The sequence below is a fragment of the Aspergillus udagawae genome, assembly GCF_001078395.1.
Source record: "Aspergillus udagawae IFM 46973 DNA, scaffold_2, whole genome shotgun sequence".
NCBI classification, from domain to species: Eukaryota; Fungi; Ascomycota; class Eurotiomycetes; order Eurotiales; family Aspergillaceae; genus Aspergillus; species Aspergillus udagawae.
The window spans coordinates 3,807,043-3,822,061 of NW_025091265.1; the positions used below are offsets into that span (position 1 = coordinate 3,807,043).

The 15,019-nt window shown below is 50.1% G+C and overlaps 5 protein-coding genes across 5 annotated transcripts; 2 read left to right on the forward strand and 3 right to left on the reverse strand.

The window, feature by feature from the left end:
- Positions 1 to 82: 82 nt before the first annotated feature.
- Aud_003650 (uncharacterized protein) lies at positions 83 to 952 on the reverse strand (the record flags this gene model as incomplete). Its single annotated transcript, XM_043288597.1, has 1 exon — positions 83 to 952. The coding sequence occupies one exon, from the start codon at positions 950 to 952 to the stop codon at positions 83 to 85; it is 870 nt and encodes a 289-aa protein (XP_043144532.1).
- Positions 953 to 1,970: 1,018 nt separating this feature from the next.
- Aud_003651 (C2H2-type zinc finger protein) lies at positions 1,971 to 3,812 on the reverse strand (the record flags this gene model as incomplete). Its single annotated transcript, XM_043288598.1, has 1 exon — positions 1,971 to 3,812. One exon carries the CDS (start codon positions 3,810 to 3,812, stop codon positions 1,971 to 1,973), a length of 1,842 nt encoding a protein of 613 aa, XP_043144533.1.
- Positions 3,813 to 5,781: 1,969 nt separating this feature from the next.
- Positions 5,782 to 8,279, forward strand: Aud_003652 (uncharacterized protein; the record flags this gene model as incomplete). The annotated part of the gene is made up of 10 exons (XM_043288599.1): positions 5,782 to 6,269; positions 6,329 to 6,373; positions 6,437 to 6,553; positions 6,619 to 6,688; positions 6,744 to 6,791; positions 6,869 to 7,018; positions 7,079 to 7,162; positions 7,231 to 7,371; positions 7,424 to 7,502; positions 7,558 to 8,279. 10 exons carry the CDS (start codon positions 5,782 to 5,784, stop codon positions 8,277 to 8,279), a joined length of 1,944 nt encoding a protein of 647 aa, XP_043144534.1.
- Positions 8,280 to 8,583: 304 nt separating this feature from the next.
- Positions 8,584 to 12,072, reverse strand: Aud_003653 (uncharacterized protein; the record flags this gene model as incomplete). The annotated part of the gene is made up of 1 exon (XM_043288600.1): positions 8,584 to 12,072. One exon carries the CDS (start codon positions 12,070 to 12,072, stop codon positions 8,584 to 8,586), a length of 3,489 nt encoding a protein of 1,162 aa, XP_043144535.1.
- Positions 12,073 to 12,884: 812 nt separating this feature from the next.
- Aud_003654 (uncharacterized protein) lies at positions 12,885 to 14,675 on the forward strand (the record flags this gene model as incomplete). The annotated part of the gene is made up of 1 exon (XM_043288601.1): positions 12,885 to 14,675. One exon carries the CDS (start codon positions 12,885 to 12,887, stop codon positions 14,673 to 14,675), a length of 1,791 nt encoding a protein of 596 aa, XP_043144536.1.
- Positions 14,676 to 15,019: the final 344 nt, after the last annotated feature.

Below are 15,019 nucleotides of genomic sequence, written 5' to 3' on the forward strand. Positions count from 1 at the left end.
GGTTTAGTGCACACAGCATCGCTAGGATGAATACCACTGTTGATACTGTATATACTACGCTAATCGCTTATACTGGGCCACTCTACAAGGCGTCACTTCCCGTTCCCTGGAGAAATTTCATCGCTCTCTCATGCTTTGAATCCCGGCACAGATACCAGTAATCCAGCCAGAATTCACGAGCAGCACTATGGTCAGGCATATACTTTCGTAACAAAGCCTTCCACTCCCTGTCCTCCTCACTGTCAGGAACAGAGGTACAGACATACTCCCACCACACGGGAAAGTATCCAGACGCCTCCCAATCAATAATCCCAACAAGACAGCCGCTTTCAACAATAATATTGACGTTCGTGAGGTCGCCATGCGTAAAGGTATAAGGCGCACCAGGCGGCATACGTTCTCGAAGTCGCGTGCGAGCATCCGGTGGTACAGATTCATGCAAGCCCTTCTCCATGGCCTCCCAGAGCGCATCATCAGACGGCAGAGGACCTTGAGGAAGATCCGACTGCCTATTATAGAAGAGGAAATTGGAGTAGACTGGCCCGCCACCGAGAGCTTGTATCTTATCTGACTGGAGCTCTCTCAGCTGTAGCAGAAACTCAGCCGTCTGCCTTGCTATATCCTCTTTCTCCACTGTAGTAAGCTTCGACCAAGCCTTGCTAAGAGGTTCGCCAGGGACGCGCCTCATCAGAATAAGTGTGTGGTCGTCTTCCTCCCACGACTCAACGACTGAGGGAACTGGGATGGAAGTCTCTTGCTGCACGAACTGGGCATTCGCTACTTCAAAGGTCGGACGACGAGAACCTCGATCTTTTAAAATCAGGTTTGAGCCCAGGGACCAGACGCCGCGGCCGCCTGCTTCGTAGAATAGTTTGACGTGGCTTTTGTAGCTGCAGTACTTTTGGCGTTCGGTGGTCCAGCTGCATGCTGCGCAGGGGTCTGAGGAGCTCATGGTGAGCAATATCAAGTAGAGAGAGGTATGTGGTTCAGGATGGATGAAATTGCGCTGATGTCCAAGGAGAAACCCGGGTAGTGGTCATATTTGTACCCTGTTGTACTCACCACACCGCCACTTGGTTTTCTGTTGCGCGGCTATGTATAGTAGCAAAACCTGGGGTGTCTTGTGTAACCTAAATATGGTGGATAATAAAGATGAAGAAATGGCCCTCATTACATTGACCTCAGGCATCCCTAACAAAGTCGAACTGAGAGCAGTTCGCACACCGAAATACCATTCCTGACAAATTTGAAGCACTCCATTTGTTACTTCCTGGCTATGTCAGGCGCAGATGGTGACCAATACTGTGTTGCAGGCTGCTTCTGAACTCATGTCTATACTCTATAATTCTCAGAACCTGTCTCAGCTTTATGAATCAACCACCGCAACAACCAGGGCGGATATCATTGTCTCATACGTCCACGCTTACAGATAGATTCAGAAGTGAGACATACCATTCTTAGGCAATTGGATAGTTGGACGACTTTTGGGCACTTGAGAAGCTCGTGACCTGTCCCATGGCTGGGAATCTGCTTTAATTTTATCTAGTCTGGTGTGTTGTCCCTACATTTCGTTGCTCCTTTCGATTTCCCTTCTCCACGCCCCATGTATTTGCCATGCTTTCAGGGTGCGCCCTATGCCCTACACCCTACACTCTTTTTCTACACCCACGCCTTATTCAGTGATGCAGCAGGCAGGGCATGTGTTCTTTTAATTAATGTGACCTAGGATGAATAGCTAAGTTTCCTCATAAATAGATTGATACTTCAACGATCTCTGTAATCACTTTCCCGCAAACTGAACCTCGATCAAGAAAGGCATGCTTGAGAGTCAATACAATAACCAGCACATTCACGCGGAGAAGACATCACGCAAAATGAGACCTGAAGACTTTTTATTACACGAATGGACTTCGGCATTATATTTGCAACCCGCGAGCAGGCTCTGGCAGTTGCAGGTCGTCCCGCATAGACTAGGTGGTCTCGTCGCAGTGAAGCCTTCGAAAAGTAGAAAGCCACTCGGGGTTGTCAGCGATGGTCTGATTCCACGAGTCCTCTGAGTCATATAATACGCGCCTCGACTCTTGCTGGAACATTTCGTCGGTAGGGATAATCCCCTGCTTCATCTGCTGCTGAGCATAGCGGCTCAAGTGCAGCGTCAATACCTGCGTGAAGGAGCTGAGCTGCGCCGGTGAAAGACCCGGCGCCAGAGTCTGGAGAGGCTGGCTGGGAGCCACCGTGGCAAGATTCAAGGCGGCTTCTTCTTGATTACCGGGCGAGTCCCAAAAGGCGCGAGAGGAAATCTGCGAAAAGTGGTCTCTTACATCTGAATTCGTTGCAGAGAAAGGTATGACACTCCGTGATTCTGGGCCGATGAGGTATGGCGGCAGCGCATTGACCACCTGCGCGGCGAATTCGGCAGGGAACTCATGCTCCCCTCGCCACTCGTTCATGGTAGCACCTTTTCGAAAATGCTCCCCTAGATGCTCGATGCGATGCTCCCATGTGCTCAGGCGCTGGTCACAGAATCCACACCGAGAGCTCACAGCGCTTTGTCCGATCTTCCAGTCATCCAGGCAGGGTGGGGGATCGGCATTATGCACCAGCCGTAGATGCTGCACCAAGTGGTCCTTGCGGCGGAAGGAACGGCGAGCGCCAGAGTCACTTTCGCAGGCCCTGTGGGCGTGTTGATCCAGATGCCGGGAGTCGGGGTCCACGGCGTTGCAGAATGCACAGTGACTTTTTAGCGTCACAGGAGAGTCAACTCTTGTTCCAAACGGCGCACAGTACCACGCCTCCAGATTAAGGTGTAAAGATTTCTCATGGCGGGCCCAGTCGTACTTGCTCTTGAACCTATCACAGCAAAAGGTGCAGCAGTACCGCCGTCGCTTCTCTGTCACGTCGCGATTCCGTCTCACGGGTTTATCCACCCGGCGCCGGCGTCGCCCAGTCTGGACCCCGGTGGAATCCTGAACTGACGAGCGGGATCGCACCGACTGCTGTGACGCCTTGGACGACCCGCTAGACTCTCCGCTGGTCGCTGAGGCCGCACGCCGATAGTGTCGGAACGCATTGGCAATGTCTGTCGGATCATCCGGGTTTTCATTATCTGGCAGTCCCGACTGCTGCGCAGGCGTCTGTTTCAATGCATCGAGAATAGCGGCCATCGACGCAGGCTCATCCTCAGGCGGCGACTCACGCCATCTTTCCATGGGATTTAGCGCGCTCGCATTGGGAATGACAATCGGAGCGGCCTCTCTTCCCGAACTCCGCGTTAGATAACGACTTCTGCGTCGAGGAAGCCCAGCACCTGGTGCAGGAATCCGGTTGCCTATACCAGAGGACGGGCCCGTACCTGAGCCAAGAAGCTCAGAGGGGACTAGGCCATTGGTGAAGTATTGCTGCGAACTTGCAGAGAGAACATTGTCTGTTTCCTGTGCTTCTAACTCATGCATCAGCCAAGATGGTATGGGTGGGTCATTGTACCCTTCCATGAACAGCATCGAGCCGGAAGAGTCGTCCTGAGCGGAATCCAGGGACAGCGGCAGCGATGTGGAAGACTGAGTCAACTGTGAGTTGAGAACTAGCTGCTCCAGACGTTGGGGCCCGGCAATCGACTGATGAATAGATAGAGTCGGATCAAGCAACCCGTGATCGTCTGGGTTGGAACTTCCTAGTCCAATGAGTAAGTATGCCGTCTTCGTACTGAAATCAAGACTCATACCACGGGACTGACCGTCACCATCTGTCCGATTCTGCTCATCCAACGAGTACGGACTGAGCCCATCCAGTCCCCTAAGGTTTGTTCCGCTCATCCTGCAAACGAGAGGTTGGGCATGTATATCCTCAAACGTACGTAATGTTCGTAGATGTGGCCTATGATGATACCTTGTGACTGTCACAGAACGATCAATGTAGTTTAATTGGGCTTGGGTGGCGTTTCGTTCGGTGCATCTCCGGGGTATTACATAATCAACATCTAACCCTTACATAAGACCAGCACCATCTGTCGACCATTATGGCCTGTTGAGGATCCCAAGTTTTGGTCTCATTTAGGATGATGGAGCTGCGCAGAGACTATATTACGTCTATTGCTTGGTTCATTCAGCAAAGAGTGCTATCTTGCTGAGTCGCCATGTTTGCAGCCATTAGTGCTGCAGCATCCTCTCACATACACTGGCTAGTTGGCTACGCTGTATGGCAGTCTAGAAATAGCTTAATGTTTTCTCACAGATCAGCATGAATCATATTTTGTCATTCTTAACAGGCCCTCTGCTCAGTATTGAACTGGCAATTTAGTGTGCTGATTATATAGCTCTAGTCCATGGTCCTTTTCCTCCCAAGTTGAGAAATAACCAGCCAAAGTCCAGCTGCAGAGTACCTGGAATATGTATGATCATTCCAGTGTGACACTAATGAAGTACCACTCAAGTTTCTGTTGTCGGACAGCTGTAACAAGTTCTAATGTTACTGAGAAGGCACAGTATTGTTTCAACCGTCATCGGCGGTGTATATCAACCCTCTTACCGAAAGCTGTGGGATAATGTCGCAATCCAGACTATTATATACAGCGTCCTGGCTCGATGTTCTATACCCGTGACTTGAAGATTTTGCCCTTCATATTTGTGTGAGCTGAGTAGTGAGATTCGCACCTATTCCCATTAGAGCGTGGCAGGCCGTAGGTGCCAGACCTGAGTAGCGAATAGCAAGCCGGCAAAAGAAAAGGAAAGGTAAAAACGAAAAGAAAAGAAGCCCCTAAAAACAATATTAATGTAATCCATCCCATATTTCTCACTAGTTGATACTAAGTTTCCGAATGTGAAGGAAAATCCGGTAGGCAGCAGGGCGCGCGCCGTAGGGCGTAGTTAGGGCTAGTGTCGGAGACGCCGACTTCGTCCCCTGTTTTGTTGGCAGACCCACAAACTGTCCCATTGCTCGTACTGAGTATTTGTGTCTAGATGCTCTTGAATTTTGTTTCGTTGAGACACTGCAGTTCTAGTTCTCACGCCTGGAATTGGTCATGACTCAAGAAAGCAAGCCGCATTTTCCCTCTTCAAGCATAACGGTGTGGGGCAGGAATTTGCATGGCCTGTGGTCCTATATGTAGCTGGGTACTTAAGTTCCCCAGTACTTGAGTTTCCCAGTATTGTGCTTGCTTGGTTTGAGTGTACAGCACTCATGCTGGTGATGTCCTGCTTTGGAAAAAGGGGTTTACCCCACAACGACACTTCATGGCTTCAACGTCTGGCGCGAATCGCCAGGGAGCTACAACACCACCAAACACTCATAGAAGTGGTAAATTTGTATATTAGATACTGATTTAATGTCCTAGATTTTGCAAATCCAGGCACCAGATTTGTTGGACTTGGATCTACCCTTTTTTCGGAGTGAGAGCTCTGGTGTCCACACCTCGACCGGTGGGCTCCATTCCCTGCGCAATTATGCTTCGACATATCTATTGCTCCTAGGCAGCCAAATTAAGACAGGCTTCCCATACACTCGAGGCAGCGAGAGTGCCCTGCTAGAAAAGGTACGAACTCATATATAGTCGGGTTGATTTTCTGCCAGGAGGGTCTGGAATACAATTCCTGCTCGTGAACACAACTGTCGCAAATTTGCCCAATGGCTTTTCCTCAGGAGGATTGTGACCGTTCCATTGACTCGCTTGTGCACAGTACTGTACCTTATCCCAATAGGCACCATGGCCCCTCCTCAGACTCGGATCGCTCTCGTACCCAGCCATTCTCTTCTTACCAAACAATGCTAAAGTACGCACGCTCAAACATGGATCCGGATAACAAGGAAGTGGTGTGTGGTCCTCTGCTGAACTACCGACACATGGAGGAGGATCGCTGGAACGGGAGCATCCTGGTCGTGACGAAGCAGAAAGGAGGAATCCCGCGGTCAGGGCCAACTCTGCTTCTCCGTCGATGCCTTGTTGAGGATGATGCATCTCGGGCGGACGCTTACACTCCTGTTAAAGGATCTCTGCTATACTCTGACTACAGGTGCAGCTTCTGGAGATTCGATATAAGCGTGACGATGGAGACAATGGAAAGCAGATGGGAATACACTATCGCAGAAGTTGATTTTCAGCATAGAGTCAGAGGACTCACCCATTCCTTCGTGGTACCGTCTTGCAACGAGTCCATGCGCGTCATGTTCTATTCTTGTAACGGGTGGTGCGACGGAGCAGAGGAAGGAGAATGGAATCATCTTTCTCTTTGGAAGGATGTGCTGAGACGTCATGATGAAGCACCTTTTCATGTTATGTAGGTGTTGCTTGCTCAGGAGAATGATATCGGCTAAACGGCTGACTGGCAAAATACAGGATTGGCGGAGGCGATCAGATTTATAACGATGAAATCTATCAGTCGTGAGTTGTCTCCCAGATTTGTCAAAGATCTTCGTATGTGACTGTGATCTTACGTGTTGATAGAGGTCCATTGCTGGAATGGACCAAGATTGAAGATCCTCGCGAGAGACTACGATATCAATGCTCAAGGGAGCTCCAGCAGGCCTGCGATGACTGGTATCTCTCTAATTACATTCGCTGGTACGTTTTTGGTTTTGAAAGCAATTGGTAATTTGAATCTGATTAGAACCTCTCTCCTACAATAGGTACAATACGGAGCCTTTCGCCTCCGCCCTATGCCAAATCCCGTCACTCAGTATATGGGATGATCACGACGTGCGTACAGTCTGCTGTAACATGGAGCTGGAACTAGACCTTAACATTATGCAAGATCATCGACGGATTTGGATCATATGCCAGAGAAACGATGGAGTGTCCTGTACGTGTTTACACCCGGACGGTCGAATCGTCACGGCCCGCCTTATACAACGGACCCTGCTCACACCTAGAGACTAGGTATTTCAAACCATTGGTGCTCTGGCTCATAAATACTACATGCTGTTCCAGCATCATCTTCCTCCTACCAAGTGGAACTCGCACATTCACGACCCGTATATCGCAGACCCCAGACCCGAACCACAATATGTCCTCGGAATGAAACCTGGGGTACGTTCCATCATGTTATGGTTATGCAGATCAACATCTTATACTAATCCTCCCAATCAGCCCTACATTGCGGCTCATTCGCATAGCATCTTCACGCGGCTGGGTGCAAGAATGGCGTTCTTAGGCGTAGATGCTCGGACCGAGGTAAGTGAGCCATGTCCTTGGCCTACTCAGGAAACATTGCTCACGTCGTCACCATCGCCATCCGGCAGAGGACCCGAGAGCGAACAAACTACCTCGAGACTTATGAACGTCTCTTTTCGCGCGTGCACGAAGGACTGGACGCGGCAGCGCGATCCGATCGGCCGATTAGGCACCTGATCTTGCTGTTTGGCATTCCTCTCGCTTATCCGGTAAGTCTTATCACGACGTCACATTTTGGGATCATATCTGATCATTAGCTAGCCACTCACCTGGCTTGAGACCGCATTTGAAGGTTCTGTCGGCCGTTCGGTCCAAAACCTGAGTCAAAAGCTAGCCATTGGTAAGGCCTCGAAAACGACTACAAAACACAAACGCTGAGATGGTATATCGCGCAGCTGAAAATGCGATCAACCGGTTTGACGGTGCAATTGAGATTCTAGACGATCTCAACGACCACTATACGTCCAAATCCCATCAAGACGAGCGTCGGTATCTGATAGAGCGGATCCAGTCCATCTGCGCGACGCATTCCGTCCGCGCCACAATCCTAAGCGGTGACGTCCATCTCGCTGCCGTGGGTCGGTTCTTCACCAAGCATAAGGGCCATATTCCAGAAATCGAGGCGGACTTTCGATTCATGACAAACATCATCTCATCAGCGATTGTCAATCAGCCGCCCCCGGAGGCGGTGGCCAAACTGATTTCGCAGGCCGACAAAATCAGGGAGCTTAACGCGGAGACAGAAGAGACCTTTTTCAGGATCTTTAGAGAAGACTCTTCCAAGCGGGGGCCAAAAGGAACCGCCGTGGCCATGCCCCGCCGAAATTTCACCATTATCACGGAAAACTCGCCCAATAACCGTGGCCGCGACACCCATGGCTTCAAATTATCCCTGCGACAGTTCCTGGCAAAGCATGGACATCGGCCTCTGCATTTGGCAGAAGCCAATGCGGGTAGACGACACATCGCTGCTTCGGAGCAACATGGAAAAGGCAATGATGGGAGTTTGGATGTATGCATTTGTGTGGAAATCGATCACAGAGACACCTGGGGCAAGACGGAAGGCTACGGCTTTACCATTCCGGTGCTTGATTACCACGGACCTGCAGCTCAATGAATTCGGAATAAGTGTGCTGATGCTATATACTCTGCAATTCCATTGCTCAGAGTCAATGGCACCGTTGGCAACTTATTTCTGAGTGTATTAACTTTTAATTTTAAACCGCGGATATTAACTCCACCCATTTGGGATCAAAAACTGTGCAAATAACCCGTGTAGACTATAATTAACCAGCAACTTTTCCCCAGATTTTGCAAGCTCCGTTTTCTGCTTCTTCTCTCAGTCTTATCAGTGGAGAGATCATACGTTCATACCAGACATGGCGTCTACCTTTTAGCACTCAGCGTTCAGTACCATCCAACTAAGTCCCAACCGAACAAACACAGAGAACCCCATATGCAATACAAAGGACCTCGGTGAGAACAAAAACTCCATCACAGACCGGCCCCGGCCCCACGATGGCAGGGGCAGTAAACACGGTCAACATGCCCCCGACATCAAACGCAAGATTCGCACCCAACGACAACCAATCGCTAAGCTGTCGATTTTTATTATCTGCAATAGCAAAGCAGGGTGGGAATACCCAGACGACATTGATTATGGATTCTATGAATGGTGAAATGACGTTGGAATACAACTCGTTGTCTGAGAGGGTTTTTGTGTTGTCAACGATTGTCTTGACGACGCTCAGTCCCGTCACCTCATCATTCATAACGTTGTACCAGGCTTTGTTGTTGATCCAGAGACCGGTAATGTTGGGGGACACGTAGACAAGGTAGCTTGTTGCAGAGATAATACGGACAGGCAGGCTGGAACTGCCGCCGCGCTTGAGCGCGGTGAAGACTGCCACAACACAACTGCCGAAGCAGGCGCTGATGTTCAGAGTCGTGCTTACAATGTCGGATAAGGATGCGCCTGTGGCTTGGAACCTGCATGGAGACGGCGAGGCGGTCACCTGTTGGCTGGAGGTATCGGAGGTGATGATGTTGACAATAGTTGTCATGTCTACTGCGTCGATTAAGGCTTGCGTCTGACTGTTGTCGGGGAACGGGGCGTTGTTCGTAATCAGCTTGTATATAATGGTTGTTGGGATGGCGCCAATTAGACAGACCAGATCAAGAAAAGACAGGTCATCTCCAACGAACTTCTTGTAGAGTGTTGAGATGATGGGGATATTCAGAGGAGCATCCAAATAACCGAGAACAGTATCGATGAGCAGCTTAGCAACATCAATGACGGTGGTGATGATATTTTGCGCCGATTTGAGGACAAAATCAGCGAGAATGGCCATGACCTGCTGGATGACTTGAACTGGAGTCAAGTTGGAAAAGTTGGCGGCGCAGTTTACCTGGATCTGATTCAGCATATCTTGCACGTCGTCCCACTCGTTGTCAAAGAAGGATTTAAGGTCCTCCAAGATTCCCGCCAGCCCGGATGGGTCATTCGTCGGCTCGTTGTAGGTTGAGGTCGCCACACCCTGGCCATTCTTCGTATGATGAATCGCCCAATTAGACTGAGGAGTATTATTCCCAGGGACCTGTGAACTGTTCTGCTCCAGTGATCCGTTGCTCATTCCGGGGTCAGTCACTCCGCCCCACTCATTAACGGCTTGCTCCAGGTTGGTAAATGCGTTGTTGATATCCCCCTCCAGAGTATCAATGGAGTTGACCACCTGGTTCGCGTACTGCTTGACGATGTTCTTCATCACAAGATGCGTGCGCTTGATATCGCTCCAGTTAAAAATGAATCCTAGCCAAGCAACCAGCTTCTCAAAAGCCACTTCGATCTTGTTCAGGATGAACTCAATCGCACCAGAAATAGCGTTATAGCAATCCAGTACGGCATGGTAGATCTGATCCCCGATTTGAACCAGAAAGTGGTAGATGCCATCAGCCACCGCCACGACAAACTGCTTCACCTTGTCCCACGCCTCTTTCAACCAGTTGAAGACATCCCCCGCCGTGGCCTCCAGCCAGTCACCGAAGTCTAGGGGCGATTCTGGTGAAGCACCCGAACGCAATAACATCCCAGCACTAGCTCCTTCATGATACTTGAATCCATCCGAGCCACACGTCGCCCCCCAGACCGGAACGGGCTGTGATGGGTTGGACGGCGGTGAGACGGTTGAGCCGTCCGAAGGCAGCGTGTCTTTGACTTTCAGGAACTGGACGATACATTGTGCGGCGGTGTTCTTGTCTGTTGACGAAACCCCGTCTGGAACCAGCGGCTCTGTCGACCCATCCTCATGCTGGATTTGCACCGCGCCTAAATCGTCCCCGTTTTGGACGTTGGACAGGGTTTTCCAGGAGTTTGTCAACGGGTCGACTTGGATCGTTATATCGGGGGACTCAGTCAGGGTCACATTGAAGCAAGTGTTCGTTAATGCTGCCGTCTCTTGAATGATTGTCACTGCTCCGGTCACATCTGTCTCGACACCGACTGCAAAGGAGGGAGTAAGAAGATGATAGTCACTGTCGATATACACTGACACAGGGGTTGTTGATGTCAGGGACACTCCGGAATTCGGGAGATTCACCCCGTTGTCATCAGTGACTTGGATATGACTTGTGAAACTATTGTACTGCACCATATCGCTATTGTCCGTCGATGGAAGTAGAATACTCCGCTGACTCCAACTACCGTTACTCGGATCTTGAGTTAATTGTACCAGATTCTCGCCCGAAAGATGCACGAACAGCACATTGTTGCATGCCCGGTTGTTGAGATAGAACGCAAAGGCCTCTGCCCCCGAACAGATGGGAATCGGGGCGGACCAAGCGGTTGGAGTCGATTCACTCCCAGCCGGACAGTGGACATGAAACACCACTTGTTGCGCCGCGTTGTACCCCAGAATTGCAGTGGTATCACCCACACTGGAGGCGGCCAGTTGAGTTACTCCATCCAGCATGCCGCCATTGTCCACGGATGCTTCAGGGATTATCAACAGGGAGTCGACGTTTTCCTTCTGGTTTTCGGGTGTGAAGAGATGGATCCCGTCTGTGCCTGCGACGAAGAGGTTCGTGTTTCCCACATCTGGATTGCCTTGGAGAGTAATAAGAGCAGAAGAGATACACGATGCCCCAGTGGGGACGTTGAGGAGTGTCGGAGTCGGGGCTGCGCCATGTCTGAACGGGTTCGTTTGAGGAATATACACAAGTTCTGTCTCGGAGCCAATCATCCCCAGAGTGTAGATTCCGGGGACTTCATAATCCTGGGAACGGTGTCCAAGACAGCACGAGATAGAGCCCTCGACCAGATCGATTTGCATTGGCCTTGCCACCCACTGGGGTGAACCGCCGGGCTGAATATAGTAGCGATCGAGCAGGCCCACGTTGTCACTGGGATCGCGTCGGATGTCTACAAATATATTCTCAACGACCGTCCCGCTATATGGGATATTCATGATAAACACATCTGCGATTGTCAACGGATCTGGTGGTGTGATGGGTCCGGTATTCGAGGTCGCATCGAAAGGGGCCAACGCCCAAGTGATGCCGTTTTCCCATCCATCCTCGTCAATGGAATGACCGAGGCAGATGTAGAGAGAGTCGACATTGTCGATCGTGACGACCAGGGCCATATCAAGCGCCATGCTCTGTGCATTTTGGCACAAGGCGAAGCTTTTTGCGGTCACGGAACTTGGAGATATCGATGACGATAGATCAATCTTCGTCCAGCCTGTTCCGCTGGCTGGTACCTCGCGGGTCAGATAAAACACCCCGTCATCGCCGATGGAAAAGAAAAGAGCCTCTCCGTCGGACGTTTGGAGGACATCAAACGTCTTGTCTGGTGCCATTACACTAGCATGCTTTTGATTTTGCATCAACTCAGTTTCGACTGTGACCTTCATGTTGGCAAGCTGGAGCGTCAAGTAGAGTTAGAATTGCAGTGGAACTCGTATAATGATATTGACACAAACACGAGAGGAGGATATATTGATATTGATTGTCAGGTGCAACGGGAGGTCGTTGCATATTTCAGTAATGCATGATGTTCAAACCTGACCGCGTCATTGTCATTTAGGGTCTTTTTACGCAGCCCTTGCGTAACCTGAGTATCGGATTACATAGCTCCATTCAGACAGTTAGCCTACATCAGGTTAATAGAACTTTGATTGATTGATCAATTGATAAATTGGTTGATTGGCTGAACGCAGTGCCGGCGACCATCACATGGGCAATCTTCTAGCAATCTTCTATCACCTCCAAAATCCGGGGGGCAACTGGATGGAGAGTACTTTGGCTGAATGCGGATGTAGACGACGACTCAACCAAAGGTTTTCCCCCACAAGCGTCTGGTTTGTTTAGATTTGCCAGGAAAGCTTATCTCGGCACCACAATTCTCGATCGATCTTTTCCTAAAACAAACAAAATATTTGTGCGGCGCGTGACGAAGCCATTGTGCTCACCTTTACCAATTGATTTCATATATTACAAAACCCACTATCATGCATGTCCTCGTAGTCTAGGTATGTCGTATGAGGCAGATAGCCACTTCGCCGCTTGGTAGCTGCAGTTGTGAGTTCTTCTTGATGCTCTAGACCACCAAGGACTGTATAATAAGCTGGCACGTCCCATAACCTATAGGTAAATGCGATATCAATCACAAAGACAAGCATCCGGAACCTACATTTCACTGAATCGTACTTCTCATATCATTATAATGTCGACCTCTTACTGCCTTTCAGACTTGAGTAACCCAAGATATGGCTACGACTTTGTTGTTGCGACCACTCAGATCAGCATCAATGCCATCCTGCTGCAGTTCCTCCAAGGAATCACAGAACCAACAGTAACAGCTTGCTATGTATTCGACAACACAACCAAATCCACAGTTCCAATCGATTACAACACACTGATCCAGGAGGCAAACGGGACAGATCCGTTCAGTGTGCCGGACGGCTCTGATCCCCAAACCGACCAGGATCTAATCAATCTGAAAAATGTTCTGTTTGTGGGCGCCTTTCGGGCGACGATGGGCTTGCCATCCGACATTAGTCCAGCTAACCTGCCAGACTTGGTGACTCTTGGTGCTGACACCTCGCAAGTCACATTCAACCTTCTCTGTACGGACTTCACGGTGGTTGGGTTTGGTGGTTCATACTATTCCCCCGTGTGGCTGAATCAGTCTCAGCCTTCCCAAGGGCCGCTGTGGACTTTTGCTTCCAAAGTCGATATGATCCTTTCGACTGTCGACCAGAGCAAATACTCCAATTTGCCTCCAGACGTCCAAAAGGAGCTGAAGAATCTATCTGGAACCGCATTCAGTGTGCAGCAATTACTTTTTGATTTGGACAATGCGGGACTGTGGTCCACTCCGACCATTCCGAATGTAACCCCCGGCTCGGCTCTGGACGTTTTACTGCAAGAGACTTTCATCGGCCTATACTTCACCCAGATGCAGAGCTCCGGACAGCCTCTGCTGGGCGTCGGGGTGGTCCAGCAGACGCCGCCCACCGCGAGCCTCGACCTGACAAACTTCAACTTCGAGGTCTCTCCATACGTCGACCAGAACGGGCAGCCCTACTCCAATCCAACCCAGGAACAGCAACAAATGGCCACCCTGAACTACCTCTGTGCCATCAACAACAACAACTTACCCCCTTCGGTGCAATTCTCCTGGAACTGGGTCGATATCAGCGACCAAAGCAACTTCGACGGCGTCGTTTCGATCAACCGCAACGCATTCGCCTCGTATTTGACCGCTCCCATGGTCGCCTACGCAAAGCAGTACTGCTTCCAACCCACTTGCAACGTCGACCAAGAGTTCGATGGCTTCGGAACAGTGCTCACTTTCTCGTGCTCGTTGCAAAATAATAACACTCCCACAGTGACGCCCGTCTGGTCAGGCGACAATGTCATGACCATCTCCTATACCGGCACCGATTCCGCTTGGAATCAGTACTCAGATGATGTTGGCACGCTGGAAATCACAGCGACATATACGATGAACATGTCCTTCTCGGGCGCTCAGGTGATCATCACGCAGGAGCAGGTCATCTACGTCAAGATTTCAAATACTCCAAAAACCTATGATGGGAACATGGTTGACACAACCCTCACGGATACTTACGACCTCTATATTGATGACGACGGAAATCTGGGTGCTTCCTGCACTTCAACGACCACAACAAACCCGACTTTCCCTTCAATCAGCAGCATCATGAACTTTTTTACCGGTCTGGGGAGCATTTCTCAAACAATCCTCGGTGACATTCAAAGCTTTCAAGGAGGACAGTTGAACGATATCCCCCTGGCTCCGTTCCAGAACTTTGTTTTCCCGGGTGGCAATACCTTCGCGTTTAAGAATGTGCAGTTCTCCAATAATCAGGATCTTGTGACACCCATCACGTATCAGGATCCCAATGGCCAAGTGGCGGTCGCCCCAAAGTCGTCAGTGTCAAAGAATCCGCAGAGAAAACTAAACATCAAAAATATTTATAGTGACAAATAAGCAGAAGAATATGATGGTTTGTCCATGCCACATTTGTTTCGCCGACATCGCCTCGGCATACAAGGGCACCTGCACCTCTTGACTTCCCAGAGTACATGAGCTACCATAAAGACATAATTCGCGTGCTGCCTTTATCTTCTTGGAAGACTTGCTACAGGGATCATCCATGACCTGTCTCCATACAAGGAGTCCAGTAATTCCATCGTCCGGCCGCAACGTGTCCTTGATTAAGAGCCGCTGTGAGATCACACATCCAAAGCCCCGGGACAGCATTACTACAGCCACACTGCTCAAGGCAGCCTGGGCACTCTGCCTCGCACAAAACCACAGACAACGGATGTTGT